Source organism: Vicugna pacos, chromosome 8 (genome assembly GCF_048564905.1).
Source record: "Vicugna pacos chromosome 8, VicPac4, whole genome shotgun sequence".
NCBI lineage: Eukaryota > Metazoa > Chordata > Mammalia > Artiodactyla > Camelidae > Vicugna > Vicugna pacos.
Genome location: NC_132994.1, coordinates 51,025,433 through 51,040,317, shown reverse-complemented (window position 1 = coordinate 51,040,317; position 14,885 = coordinate 51,025,433). Strand labels below are relative to the sequence as shown.

General features: G+C 36.6%; 1 protein-coding gene across 1 annotated transcript in view; it reads right to left on the bottom strand.

Annotated features, from left to right (window-relative positions):
• Nucleotides 1-2,150: 2,150 nt before the first annotated feature.
• The window catches only part of ENPP1 (ectonucleotide pyrophosphatase/phosphodiesterase 1), a 60,255-nt gene continuing 47,520 nt past the window's right edge, over nucleotides 2,151-14,885 (bottom strand). Inside the window, exons 18-25 of the mRNA XM_072965877.1 lie at nucleotides 13,319-13,488; nucleotides 12,458-12,509; nucleotides 10,985-11,139; nucleotides 9,323-9,452; nucleotides 8,202-8,282; nucleotides 7,200-7,332; nucleotides 5,878-6,040; nucleotides 2,151-2,980 (exon numbers count right to left, since the gene is read on the bottom strand). Of these exons, the coding sequence (XP_072821978.1) occupies nucleotides 2,810-2,980; nucleotides 5,878-6,040; nucleotides 7,200-7,332; nucleotides 8,202-8,282; nucleotides 9,323-9,452; nucleotides 10,985-11,139; nucleotides 12,458-12,509; nucleotides 13,319-13,488 (1,055 nt within the window). The 3' untranslated portion in view covers nucleotides 2,151-2,809. The remainder of the gene's footprint in view (nucleotides 2,981-5,877; nucleotides 6,041-7,199; nucleotides 7,333-8,201; nucleotides 8,283-9,322; nucleotides 9,453-10,984; nucleotides 11,140-12,457; nucleotides 12,510-13,318; nucleotides 13,489-14,885) is intronic.

Sequence of the window (14,885 nt, the reverse complement as noted above, 5' to 3'; positions counted from 1 at the left end):
ATATATCCATTCAAGGGAGGTCAGAATGCCCTTTCTTCACCTATTCACCTGAACAGCTGCAATTCATCCTTCAAGTCTTAGCTCAGCCGTCACCACTTCTGGGAAGCCACTGCTGATCCTGTCAAGCAGCACTGTGCCTCCTTCATGCTCCCCAGCACCCTGCCTATGGCTCCATGAAAACACTGACACTTCTGCTGTCTCCTCTCTCCTGCCAGCACTATAAGGACTGCAATTTGTTTTTCTCTGTATTCCTGGTGTTCAGCAAAGGGGAGAGGCATCTATTCATTTAATTAAGATCTGCTAAAATGCTTTACATAAAGGTAATTATGTCTGCATGCATTTTGACAAATATGTAAAAATCAACGAGACGCTTCTACAAAGAAGTAGATATTCTGCTAAGTACAGATAAAAAGCTTGGTTCTTATACATAAAACAGGAAGATTCGGAAAGGAGAAGGCAGACAGGCTAGGGATCTTGGGACCCAAGAAACAACACCATAACGAGTTCCCCTGGGTTTTCTTCTTAGCTCATGTATCCCAGACTTGTTTTCAAAAAAATCTGCAACCTGGAAATGCTAATGAGTACCCATGGAAAGAAACCGCAAGAAAGACCTGCTCTCTCTCCAGCCAAAGAACCAGAAAAGGAGTAGCTAGCAAGAGAGAAAACAATAACCGCTCCACCTCAGCCAAACCCCACAGAAAAGACCCTGACCCCACCCCTGCCGACAAAGGCTGAGGCTCAGCAGGCTGTGAAGAGGGGCGCCAAGTCCTCTGCCAGGGCAGTGTCAGAGAAGGCTGAGTAGGAAACTGGTCATTTCATCCCCGCCTGGTGATAATACAGCTTTCCCTGCCACCCCTCTCCACAGTGTCAGTGGAGACCATGTGGGAGCAGTAAGAAGGTACCCTGCACATTCTAGCCAGGGAGGCATCAACAGAATGCCCAGTAACAAGGGTTCCCTCTCATCCCAAGGATCAATGGAGGCTGAGACATGAACCTAGACTCTAGTACACCTGGCAGTAATGAGGCAGTGCTCCCAACTCCCCTGCTAGGGTGATGTTAGAGAAAGTCATCTAAAAGAGTAGGTTTAAATAAGATCCATAGTCTCATACCATAATACCTTAAAATATCCAGGTTTCAACTGGAAATCATTCATTACACCAAGAACTGGGAAAATCTTTTTGCATGAATAAAGACAATAGATGCCAACACAAAGATAACACACGTCCGAATTATTTACAAGGATTTTACAAGAGCCATTGTAAAAGTGCTTCAGTAAGAATTATGAATATATCTGAAACAAATGCAAAAATAAGAGTCTCAGAAAAGAGTTGAAAATTCTCAGCAAAGAAATAAAAAATACAAAGAACCAAATTAAAATTTTAAAAATAAAAAAGTACAATAACTGAAATATAAAAATCAATGGATGGGCTCAACAGCAGAATATATTAAACTGAGGAAAGAATCCATGAACTTGAAGATAGAATGATAGAAATTACCCAATCTGAATAACAGAAAAAAAAAAAACAGACTGGGGGAAAAGGTGTACAGAACCTCAGGGATCTGTGGAACTAAAATAAAAACCAGTGAAACTTTCTAAATTATTAAATAATTTTCAAATGCAAATTGCATTATCTGAAGGTCTTTGTGGCTCCTATGCTGTTTATGAAGAGTAAGTACCATATGAAGGACAAATACAGATCTCTGGTGTACTAAAACAACCCACAAATTAGACCCAAGCAGCCTAAAAGTGGATGTTGCTTTTGAAGGTCCATAGGTTGGAACTAAAGGGTATACAGTCTATGAGGCTGAGAAATAAGTTCATGTACCATGACCACCAAGAAGATATGAAGTGACGGTAACATATTCTCTTCAAATCGATGGAACTTCAAAATGAACAGTTCTGAACAGTTCATTATATAGCTTTGCTACTGGTAGGGTCATTTTTGTGCACAGAGAAAAACATTCCTACTACCTAGATGGAAAACTGCCACCTTGCATGAGTTGACAAACTCTCTGCAGTTTCATTAAGATAAGACGCATTTTTAATAGTTTAAAATAACCACTTTTGGAGTTATTTTCAATCTATGTTAATTACCAGTGAGCAGGAAGGGAGTATTTTTCTTTTTCAGTACAAGTGTAGAGTAAAAGTCTATAATAGATACACTCAATATAGATTTTCCTTCAAAGTTTACCTTGCAAGAGACATTAAATCTGAAGAAACCCAATCACAATTAAAAAATAACACAGGATTACATATTTTGGCTTTTGAGGAGATACACAGAAAAGACAGACATAAGGCCTCAGAAATATTTTTGCTTCCATTAACTTTTCTAATTAAAATACAAATAATTAAAACTCCAAGTTAAAAAGAATGCAGAATCACTTTTTAATATTTGTGAAGAAACTAACAAAACATGGACTTATTCCAATCCTATTCATTATTCTAGTGTTTGCCAGCTCCATGGAAGTTTATTAATGATAGTAAGATTCAAATACCTGGTATTCAGACAATGTTCACAGCTACTTCTGCCCTTAAGAGAAGTAGAAAAGCCGTTTTAGGTATGGTTTTTCTTTATTCCCAAATTTGAACAATTCTTACACATTCAAACATGTGCGAGACTCAACAGGAACTCTTTCCTACTGCTATACTGAGGCCACAAGTTTCCCTGAGATGGTCGTGTATCACAGAGGATTCCCAGTTCTAACTCTGGTTGACAGTTTCCAAACAATGCAATAGTGTGAATAGAGCATATATAAAACAGAAGGTCCTTTCAAAAAGATTTTTGGTATGTTTTTGGAATAAAAAATATCAGTCTTCTTGGTTAAAGGTTGGCAAATGTGTTTTCAACTTTAAAATGTCTGAAATTGGCTCTTTTCTTTCTTGATAGAAGCTGAGTCCAGTGATGTGTTCAACATCTGTGATCCGAGCTCTGTGCAACCTCAACAACTCTTCAACCCATAAGAATTCATGCTTCCTGTGCTATGAGGGTGGGAAAGGAAGAAAAGTCACTGGAGAACAGTCAATCCACTTGCCCTACAAGCTCTCCATCTCCCCCATTCTAATCAGCCATGACACTTTGGCTCTTAAATGGCAGATGACACAAAGTTTGTTAGGCACGATCCCTGCTCTTGAGTAGCTCAACATCTAATATATACCATGTGTGTTTGTTTAATTAAATGTTTAATCAAACTTGGGAAAAGTATATGTAGAGCAGCTGTTCATGTATTGCATTGGTGTGAGAAACTTCAACAGTATGGGGTTAAAAAATGTTGGAAAACAGAAGCAATATGCCCTGGTACAAGGAACATGGGAATTCGCAGAAAGAAACTTGGACTCAAGTCCTGCTTCTACCATTCTCCTAATGGGTAAACTAAGGCAAATTATTTAACATCTGAATCCTAATTCTCTTATCTGCACCCTCCTTAAGGGGTTGTTTTGAAGGTCAAATGTAATGATGTGGGCAAATGCACTATACAAACACTAGTTCTTATCAGAATCGGTTATCTACGTGATTGCAATGAAAAAAGGGTTGGGGCTAGTGGTAAAACACTTCTTTCATTTCTGGTGAGGCAGTGAAGTCTTAGCTGGTGTGAGATCAAAGAAGAATTTAAAAGCTTATGCTCTGGCACATGGAAGCAGAGCTGGTAGCTGAGGCAGGTAACAGAAATGGAAATCATACAACCACAAGCTACTGTAAATTTTCCTGAAAATGGCTACTGGAGAAAGTCAGATGAAGAAAGTATCCACTGGTTGGTGTGCTCCGACTATGCTTTAAAGACATCCTTCCATAAAGGTTCATGTACCCTTGAGACATTATTAAATGGAAATGATAAATACAGACTTTTCACGTAAAAGGGAACAGAACAATAATTTCCATTTCCCCATTAGCCTCCCATCGTCTACTTTCCAATATGACTGTTCCACTCAGTCTCCTCCTCTGCAGCCATCCTCACGCTGGGTCTTAGGGGAATAGCCCTGACTGACTAGACTACTTGGCCAGTAGACATTTGTCATCTGTTTCAACATTTACAGGAATAAATAAAAAGTACACACAAAGCACTTGTTCTCTCAGGCCAACATCCAGCTAATCCTTAGTCCCTACTTCACAGATGAAACAGAAGAAATCGGTAAGTATGTGTGATATCAAATCACTTTCATACATCATAAACATTCAAATAAGCCTCCTTCTGGTTCAAGTCCAATACTTACTTATACTGCCATTAGAGAGCGTGCTAAAATGCTTGTATTTAAGATATCGGTACAATAGCTTTTGGAACGGTACAGATGGAAGAGGAACTCAGTGCCTAACTCACGGCATTTAACATCATTTTGGTCAATGAGATGTCAGCATAAGCCTGTTCTGCCTTCTTTTTGGGCGGAGGACCCAGGACAAGTGACACCTAGAGAAGCAGAAGCCATCTTTAGCCCACAGGGGCCACATGCTAAGACTAGTGGTGGAGAAGGACAGGAAAGGTCTGGGTCTCTAATGGTGCTGCTGACCCAACGGACCATCCCAAGACTGCCTCTGGACTTTGTTACATGGGGAACCCCTTAGTTGCTCAAGTCACTATAACTGGCTTCTCTGTTGTTTGCTGCAGAACACAACACTAAGTGACACCTTTAATGACAATTAATCTTTCAAGGAAGAGAAAGCAATGAAGAAGGGAATACTGGAGATATGTCCAACAGAGTCCATAGTATTGACCAGTTAGCAGAGTTAGATGCTCAACAGGCATCCAGATATAGTTAAAATCTTGCTATTCTGTTCTTAATTCTAAAGTTAAGGAAAAAAATAACCCAATGAGAAATGTGTTCTATGAAGAATAGTCAATTGATTCCAAAAGTTTATCAGAGAAACAATTAAAGAGAGACATTATCTTCATTAATTCTAATGACTGGTCCACAGAAAGAGTATCAGCTCAAGGATGGCAACTGGGGCGTTGTATTCCACTCCTGGGCCCACAGCAGAGAGCACTGTCTGCTCTGTCACTACTGTTTCCCTAGGACCTGGAGTATCTGGTGACAAATTAAAGGAATGAATGGCTAGATCGAAGAAGGGATAAACAGATGAATGAAGGAATGAATTGATGAGGGATCACAGCACTCTCTCCTGACAAACTCAGACTGGGTCTCAAGGTTCTTTCGACCACAGGACTCCAGATATCCACCACCTATCTTGAGGCTGCTAGGAAAAGCCAAATTGATTTGAAACTTAGGTCTAGGTTTACTTTGTGTAACTTCATGGATACAAAAAGAAAAAAAAAAAAAAACCCAACCAGGAAATCTGGCAAGAACTCTGAAAGAAAAACCTTTTGGCTCACTATAAGGAAAAACTTAAAAATTGCTAAAATGTTAATGCAATCATGATGTTCAAAGACTATAAATTTTTAGTCTGAGCAAATAAAATAACACAAAACAATGATTTCCAAACACTGGAATGACAACAGAATAAGGAAAGATAATTAGGGACAAATGTATGATTTTTATAATAAAGTGACATAATATAGAAAATTAATTTGAAATGTTATCTAACCACAACTTAAAGACTATAACAGTGCTGCCACTTTTGGAATTATACATTCAGTTTTGAAAAAAGAATAAATTCACACATCACATAAACCTAGAAATTTAGTGGCTTAGCCAAACGAAGTCACTACATTTTTTCATTTTGATCTGATAGTTAGTGTCTTTAACAGACAAGAGTGATGTTCTCCGAAGATACATCATCTTAGAGGATCAAATTTAAAACCATCCCATAATGCCACAGAACACGTCTAGTCAGGCTACGTTTTCTCCTGCAGTAACGTCAGATGTAAGATGCATGCAAATATATTTATATATTCAGTGTTTAAGGTAAATTAACAAAGGCTACTTACCGCACAACTCTCACTGTTATCAGTCCTGTGAGGCAAAATGAAAGCCAAGGTATCTAGATTTTCACACTGTGAGGGAGTCTGGGATGTATTTTTACAACTTGTTAGCACAATGAAGAAGTGAGTTGGAATCAGAATTTCCTGATTACGGATGTTTCTGCTGTTTCTGTAAAATATGGCAATATGTTAAGAAAAAAGTAATTATCTTCCTTTTACTGAATATTTCACTTCAGCGTATTTCTAATACAATATATCCCAAAATAAAATTCAGTCAAATAATTAAACATATTGTCAGAAGTTAGTCATCATAATACACTGCAACATTTTCTGTCAGGTGGAGAAAGAGTTAAGAACTAGAGGACAGTGAGTGAGATAAACACAATCCAAATAATTTTATTTTCTATAGAAATTTATTAAACTCTAGATTTTTTTTGTAATTCTACCTTAACAAACTGGAATTGAGACACTAAAGAAAAAAATATCAATTTAGAATTGTACAACTAAGGATCTAAAATGATAGCCTTTTAAACTCTATGTAGTTATAAGCAAAGTGGATAGAGATACAGTAAAAAAAAAAAGTTGTAATTTCACAAACTGATATGGTCACAAGAGTTTGTGTAAACAGTCATCCCCAAGTCGACCTGAGAGAGTAGTTCTCAGAAGGGGCTGAATCTCAGCAATTGTTTCAGTCTCCTTTTCTTACAGTTTTAATAGCAAAATTGGTTCCAAAATCTTGTAATTATTGTTTTCACAAAGATCAACCAGTCTCTAAAATGTTCTTCCCCTCTCCTTTATGAAAACAGCCCCACTAATGGTTTCGCAAGAAGGTCACTCTGTTACTCCACTCCCGGCAGAGCTGGGTAAAAGCTACGATGTTCGACCAAGGCGACGCCGGGGGCAGCACAGCTGTGTAACCCGGCTGCTGCTTTGACGCAGGATGCCTCTAGCCACCCTACAGCGTTCTTCCTCTGCTAGCTGGCAGCATGCTCATTAAGACAGTACATTAACAATTAGCCATGCAGAGAGATTTCTAAACACTGATGTTATCTTAACATATGGCAGAGTCCAGTATTTAATCTGAGCTCAAGAATTACGCGTCTGAGCTGAGTTGGGGAGAAACACTACTTCTTTCATCTAAACAGTATTTTATTGAACACGGAGGAAAACATCAAAATTAATCTGATATTTCAAGAGGATTCCAGCCTAATCAGAAATGTCATGTACATAAATATGAATAGCATCAGACACAAAAGGTTCTGCTGACTCAGTTGGATGGTAATCTCACTTGACAGCTGTTTTTAAGAGTAAATGAAATATGGTCTTACTGCTTCAGAGTCTCTAAGGAATCATAACGTCCATCATAATCAGAGTCAAACACAGGACCGCTGACAACATTGATGCCATTTCTTTCTTCAGCATACTTTTGCAGTAGGGTGTCATGAAAGTAGTGCCATATAACTGAAACAAGGAGGATGGGGTAGTTTCAAAGGAGAACAGGGTGCCATGCTGTCATGTGCAATAAAATCAACACCATGATTCAAAATTAGCATTTGTAATAATCAGGGATAAAGTCAAGTTTGGCTTTGGTCTTGGTGTGAGGACAAAAATCCATTGTTCAATTGTTCCATTGTTTGGTCTCTGGAAAGACTAATAGGCAAATGCTGGATTCAACTCTGCCTCAAGCATCCCCGCACATGGGCATCACCATATACTTGTGATCATACATTATCATTAAGCATTAAAAAAAAAAAATCATGAACACAAACAAGGCAGGTTATTCAGATTTCATGTTGGTATCTGAATATTCTTTCTGGAATATTCAAAAGTATTCTAGACATAAATCAGAGTTTAAAAATACCTTGTATGCTCTATATTTTGAAATTCTGTATGATACTTGAAGTATAAATGCATATTTATTCTTATAAGAGCCAAATGTGGTAATAATTCATAATGACTGTAAAATCTTTTCATTTTAAAATCAAAAACAATTATCAAGAACTTCCAAATAGTTAAATAGGGAAACAGACTGAAATTAATATGTTAGTAGACTGTATTAGCTAGACAGCTTAGGAAAAATATTACATACTTTTTCCTCCAAAAATGTCTCTGAAAATTTAAATACAAAGCATAATAATATAGGAATACATCATAATTCTAATACTTGTAGAACTTAATGTGTACTGTTACTCTCAAAGTTAAATGAATCTATAAGAATGTACTTAATACTTAGACATTTAATTATGGTATCAGTCTTATTACATATAAATCATATCTATAATTTATAGAAATTCCTTGAAATTATGAAATATAAGATTAAAATGTTTTACCTTGAAAGCTCTGGTACATGGGCACTATATTAGTGGTAAGCAACGCTTCAGAATATACTTGACTTGAACCTTTATTTAATTCTACAAAGAAAATAAAAAGGACAACTATTTCATTCTTCACAAATAGCACTAGAAATTATGCTTTCTCATGGGGGTGGGGAGCATTAAAAAAAATTATTTGAATATCATCTTAAACTCATAAAACTTTCCCAGGTACTGGGGTCAAAGGAAAATGCAGTGTGTTTGGTCAAGTCCCTTAAAAAAAAAATTGGATCTTTTCTTCTTCAAGATGAATTTACCAAAGAAACAAAAACTTTAATATGAAGGGCCCCAAATTAAACATATTCAAATTTCATCTCATTTGCATTATTTCAGCTAACATGTATTGTGTTGACAATCTTCGTTCTTTAAACTCTTTCACAGTGAAAAGAAAAAAAGAGTCTCTGGCTTCAGAACAACACCTACTAAGCAGGGAAAACATCGCAGGATGCCTGCCTTAAACGCTGTACAAGGCTTCTTTGTACGGACATTTGGCTTGGACCTGTCTATCTTTATGATGCATTAGCTGAGTTTTGACTTCAGAAGCTTGCTCGGGGGAATGGACTGGATACTGAGAGTATCTGAGCACCTGAAGCCATCAGAGTTTTACAGCTGGCCTCACAAAGTCTTCTCATTAACATACAAATCTGCCACTTGTGAAAACAGAACACTCCAAAAACAGCCATTCCCTGGGGGCCCTGTAAGCACACTCAGGCTCTCCCTAATCCTCTGACAAAATCACATTCTTCTTTTTAAACAACAAAGTGATATCTCCTTCCCCAAAACCCCAATGCATCTTTCTGACCTGACGGAGTTTTCTCAAATTCTGTGTAAAAGAAACGTAGGAAAATGAAGAATGTTCTCTCTACAGTGCCTGCGCTAAGTCAATCACCCTCCAGACAAAAGTAAAAAGTTCTCCCAAACTCAAGTTTTAGACACTTTAAAATTTTCCCTAGTAGTCTATTTCCCACTCACGGTCTTCACCAATAAATCAACAAGATGTAGAGTGCCCCACAGGAAAGAAAAGGAAACCGAAGAGAGAAAGATTAGGTAAGGGGAAGGTCAGGGAGGAAGAGACTTACGTGGTGGGGAGAGGAACCCATAACTCAGTTTAGCGTTATTTTTATAAAATGAACATTTATGGACAGGACTAACGGGAATTCGGAGATCCTGGTAAAGACAGTTGGAAAAGTCTTCTGCAGAGAAGCTGTCCTGAAGAATAAAATGAACAGAACGATCAGGGATCAGGCACACAGAAGAAAAGGAGAGAGCTTTACAAATAGTTAAAGGTGAATCACATCGTAAAATCTCGGAGTTCTGTTCATGCCCCTCACCGTTTTCCACTTTTCTATTAGTGTATCCAACTAACCAACATGAAAAAACTCTTCATAATATTAAGGATATTTATCACTTATCATATTATCTGCAAATACTCTCCCACTATGTTGTGCTAATTTTGTTTATAATGTTTTGATTCTACTCAGTTTCAAACTTTTATGCAGTGAACATAGCTGATTTTTAGAGCTCAGGCTCTTTCATACTCAACAGAGCAGAAGGACAGGGGTGTGGAGAAAAGCCACTGAACAGCAATTTGATACAAAAACCTCAGGAGTGATGACTGAATTTTTGCAGCTTTCATTATAAAAGAAAACTGAAAATTCAAACAGAGTCCAAGAACACCATAGGTAAGGTGTTAAACAATAATAAATAGGATGGGGACATACAAAACTGCTATATATTGCAAAGTCAAGTAAAAAGTGTTCCAAGGGTTTAAAGATGGTCTTCAAAAATATAAAATCAAGTTTAAGGTAGAAATTTTACGTAAATATGTGAATGTGTATGTGTATTATTTATATATGTGTATATGTGTGTATTTAAACATAAAAATTACATATATATGCACATTTCCCTATCTTTTTACTTCACAATCTCAGGGAGAATTAACAATAGCTCTATTTTAAAATCCAGCTGCTACACTCAACTAAACTCTCTCAAATGCCTTTTCCATCCCTTAAGGGCATCCCATAGCTTGCCAGACACTTTCAGTTTATGAAAATCTGGTCCGTCTAGTTTAAAACTTCTTTTCCAGGTAAGATCTAAATCTCATCTCCTCTCTCCATTCTCTTCCTCAAGGCCTCATTCCTTCATCATTTCTCTATCTACAACCGCACCCAGAGGGCGTGGGGGATGGAGAATGTGGTCTGATTTTAGGATATTTTCCCCAACTCCTTTCAAGGCCAAACCTCTCTGGTGTGGGTGGTGGACAGGATGCCTGGCCTCTCTCTGGTTTGGTCAGGGGAGGGAGGGTCTTCCTTCCTGTAGACGGTACATCAGTGAGGTTACTGAGCTGTAACAGCCCTCTCCATCACTGGGACCCCCGAAGATACGAGTAGCTGAGAGAAATTCTTGTACTTACACAGCTGTGGTATTTAGAGAGAAATAATTGTGACTGATTGCAAATCTGATTTCATGAAATGAGAAACTAGAACCATCAACTATTAATATTGAAAAAAAAAAAGCAAGGGAGAACTCTTCTCTGCACACTCTCATCTCACAGGCGGAGTTTGCTCTGAGTCACAGAGCTAGTTAGTGGCAGAGCTAGAACCCAAACCGATTTTTCTGATTCCCAGTTAAGTGTTATGATTAGAGAGCCAAGAATGACAGTGAGAAACGATGCTTTCAATGTTTTGCTTAGTGATAATATAACATAACCACATGTAGCTAAAGAGCTGGCAAATACTTGCATTTCTGTTGACAGTGTAGGATGTCCAAAGGGGCATCAGGATGTCATGGCTGTAACCACTCACAAACTGGTGCTGGTAAAGCAGACAGACAGTGCTGTTCTTCTGAAGAATTCTGGGTCTTCCATAGGGTAAAGTGCCACGCTTAATGATCTTCTCTTGGGTCGCAGGGGGAAGACGAAACCACCATTCAAACATACTTAGTGTATGTTACGGGATAACGTACAAAGATACACTCATCTAATTCTTTCCTCTACTTAACTCTACTGAAAAATTATTTGGAATTGCAAAAACAAAACAAAACAAAATAAAACAAAAACCCAAAAACCTAATTATAAAAAGCAAAACTATAAGCAATTCTTCAAAAACTAAAGGGATTCATTGCAGTTTTTGCTTATGAAGTGTCTGAAAGATCAAAGTAATATCACAATATCACAAGGAATTGCTAGAAATTTCAACACTTAGGACTGAAATTATAGTCCTAAAATTCTTTAACATCATTTTAATTACTTATTCTCCAGGACGTAGTGAAAGAAGATTTTCTGGATGATGTGTGTACTTGGAAAGCAGAAGTTCAGAACTGAGATTATGAGACTAAATTGAATAAAACAACAATATTATCTATGCCATTTATCGCCCCTTTTCCAAGAGTCAGATGCTCTACAAAGTTCTTTGTATACATTGTCAACTTAATTCTTATAAAGCCCTATGAATTAAGGTTATATACCCATTTTACAGATGAGAAAACAGCAACTTATACGGATTTTCTGTGGACATACAGTTCCTAAGCTCATATCCAAACCCAGATCTACTCAATTCCAAAAGTGTCATCCTTCACTGTAAAACTTTGCCACCTTGAGGCTATCAAAGATTCTCTAATCTGAACATTTATGGAGATTTTTATAAAGAGAAGTTCAAGTCAGGATTGTGCAGAATTCACCCTTTTATTTCAGCAAGAAAAAAGCTGTGAACCAAGTAATTTAAGGATCAAAGACAGCATCAAAGCGATGCTAAATCTCCAAATTTCATCAGTTGTCTGAGTAATCTTTATTTCCATTCAGAATTTATGAAGAGACAACTTCAGATAAATAAATCAACTTATACTCTTATAATTCACTAAGAACCAGGTGAGATAAAAGGTTAATGGGTATTTTAAATGGAAATCTGAGGATCTATTATAATATAAACCTATAAACATCTTCGAAATCTCAAAACACCTCCACTAAGTTCCTAAAGAATGATTCAGCTTCCACTAATTTTATTACATGCTGCTTGCCACTGTAAATATCCCTTCTTCCCTTATGACTAACAGTTTAGACTGTCAAGCAAAGAAATCTCTGTTTCATCAAGTGGTCCTCCACTACTACCTCACTTTATCAGTTATCCTCAAACAATGCCCCCAAACCAATTCTTTGCTTCACATTATTGAGAAAAAGCCTGCTTTCACATCCCAAGCTTGAAGAAAACCTGCCTTACCTTCTGCCATGCTCAGATTCAATTGTGTCTGAAAATCCACAATTGGCAAAATCTAAAAAGTTAATAATATTATTTTTAAGGATCAAGAAACGTGCTTTAATTTTGTAATAAACAACTTTTACAGCTTAATTATTTCATCATAGAACAAAGATAAAATTAAAACCACCTTGTAAAGTTACTTTTTTTGTCGAAGAGAATAGGAATAACAGTTGCAAAAAGACAAAATTTTTAGCATAGCAGTACACAAGTTATCAAAAAATAAGAATATAATTGCCGCTTTATAATTCTTATATCTACTTTTAGTCTTTTTACAAGCCTAAAACAAAATGGAAAGCATGAAATGAACTATTCAAATTTCTATTTTTATGGACACTATCAATTTTGTTCCTAACTTGTCATAATTTTTATCTTCTTACAACAACTCTATATTAAGACAGGATAAAAAAGGAAAAGTGCCATGAATCTGTTTTGTACCAAAAAATGATATTTTCCATCTAAATTTAAAATAGATTGGGATGCATTTTAAAGAAGGAATATTGTCACTGGCTAATAAAAGACCTCACTGCTAGGATAACAGGACAGATTCTGGAATTCAGTATGTGCCATGACTCAGATAGACTTCTCCTAGCCTGCAGCCAAATCAAGTCTCAACACAAGGGGATAAAAATAGAGGCGAAAATGCAAAAACTAGGAGGGAAAAAAACAATAAAAAGGTCTGCAGGTGTCATTAGAAATAAAAATAAATACGTTTATTCCCACTCATAAATTTCAATTTAATCATTACGTATTTCTATAGCATATGCTACGCAGAGGGTGCCATAAAATCATACACTCTGGGCTAAACTTCTTGGGAATACTAACCGAGGGGGCACACGAGCAGCCAAGGTTCTCTCTGGGGGTTCTTGTAAAGGGGCACTGGACCGGGGAGCGGACTTCTTTGGGATGTCTTGGTGTGTAAACGGGATTCTTTAGAAGGTGGTTAAGACTTCCATGAGTTCCATTATTAGGAGCTGGTGTCAAATTCAGTAAATCTGCATGATTCCAAGAATGGTAAATAAAGATTTACTTAGAAATTTCAAAACCAAATAAATAGTAGACTTGCAGTATGAATTTTACTTTTTAAAACCAAATCTCTATGAGAGTCCTTAACTCTTCACCTAAAATAAAACTATAAAACACTCTTGGGTTTTAGAGTATTTATGTCTTGCTACTTTTAATGGAAAAACTGATATGTATGCTCTACTTCTTTATAAAAACTTCTAAACTTTAATGTATATAATAACTATAGTTACCACCTGTTGAATGCTTATTACATGCCAATTATTGTGCTAATACAGTGTTCCTACTTAATCCTCAAAACATTCTATTAAGTTACTGTCAATATTTGGTAGATGAGCAAAGGCATAGCTCATTTCATTGTATTTCGTTTTATTGCACTTCAGAGATACTGCATTTTCTTTTTACAAATTGAAGGTTTGTGGCAACCCAGCATTGTAAGATAATGGTTAACATGTTTCAGCAATAAAGTATTTTTTAATTAAGGTATGTACATTGTTTTTTTTAGACATAATGCTATTGTACACTTAACAGACTACAGTATAGTGTAAACATAACTTTTATGCACTGGGAAACCAAAAATTTCATTTGACTTACTTTATTACAGTGGTCTGGAATGAAACCCACAATTTCTCCAAGGTCTGCCTGTAATCAAGGTGCTTAGCTCAAGGTCTCAAAGCTACTAATGTAGTAGACCTAGGATTCAAATCAGCTTTGTCCAAGTCTAAGATTCATGCTCTTAATAATAATGACAGCAAACACTTACATAGTAAAGCATTTATTATATGCCAGGCACTGTTTAAGTGCTTTAGGATATATTAGCTCATTAAGTATACAGGCTCCCACTAAAATAATTACACTTAGCATATATTTAGAGTTTTTTTTTAACATTTTTTATTGAGTTATAGTCATTTTACAATGTTGTGTCAAATTCCAGTGTAGAGCACAATTTTTCAATTATACATGAACATACATATATTCATTGTCACATTTTTTTTTGCTGTGAGCTATCACAAGATCTTGTATATATTTCCCTGTGCTATACAGTATCATCTTGTTTATCTATTCTGCATATGCCTGTCAATATCTACAGGTTTATTTGCAAATACCCAGTATTGTTATCAGAAAAACGAAGTAATATTTAAAACGCAACACCCAATCATAAAAGTACTAAGAAGGTACAAAGTAAATTAAGAATATATCTAATGTGTGTGCCTCTATTTCTACAACCTTGACACTGCTATCCACCCAACTATTATTGCTACTGGAGGTTCCGCCTGTTTTGTCTACATTTCTCAGCCCCTACACTCTTTTCTCTGGCTTCCACCCTAACCGGGTTCAACTGCCATCTACCCAGCGCCTGGCAAGGTAC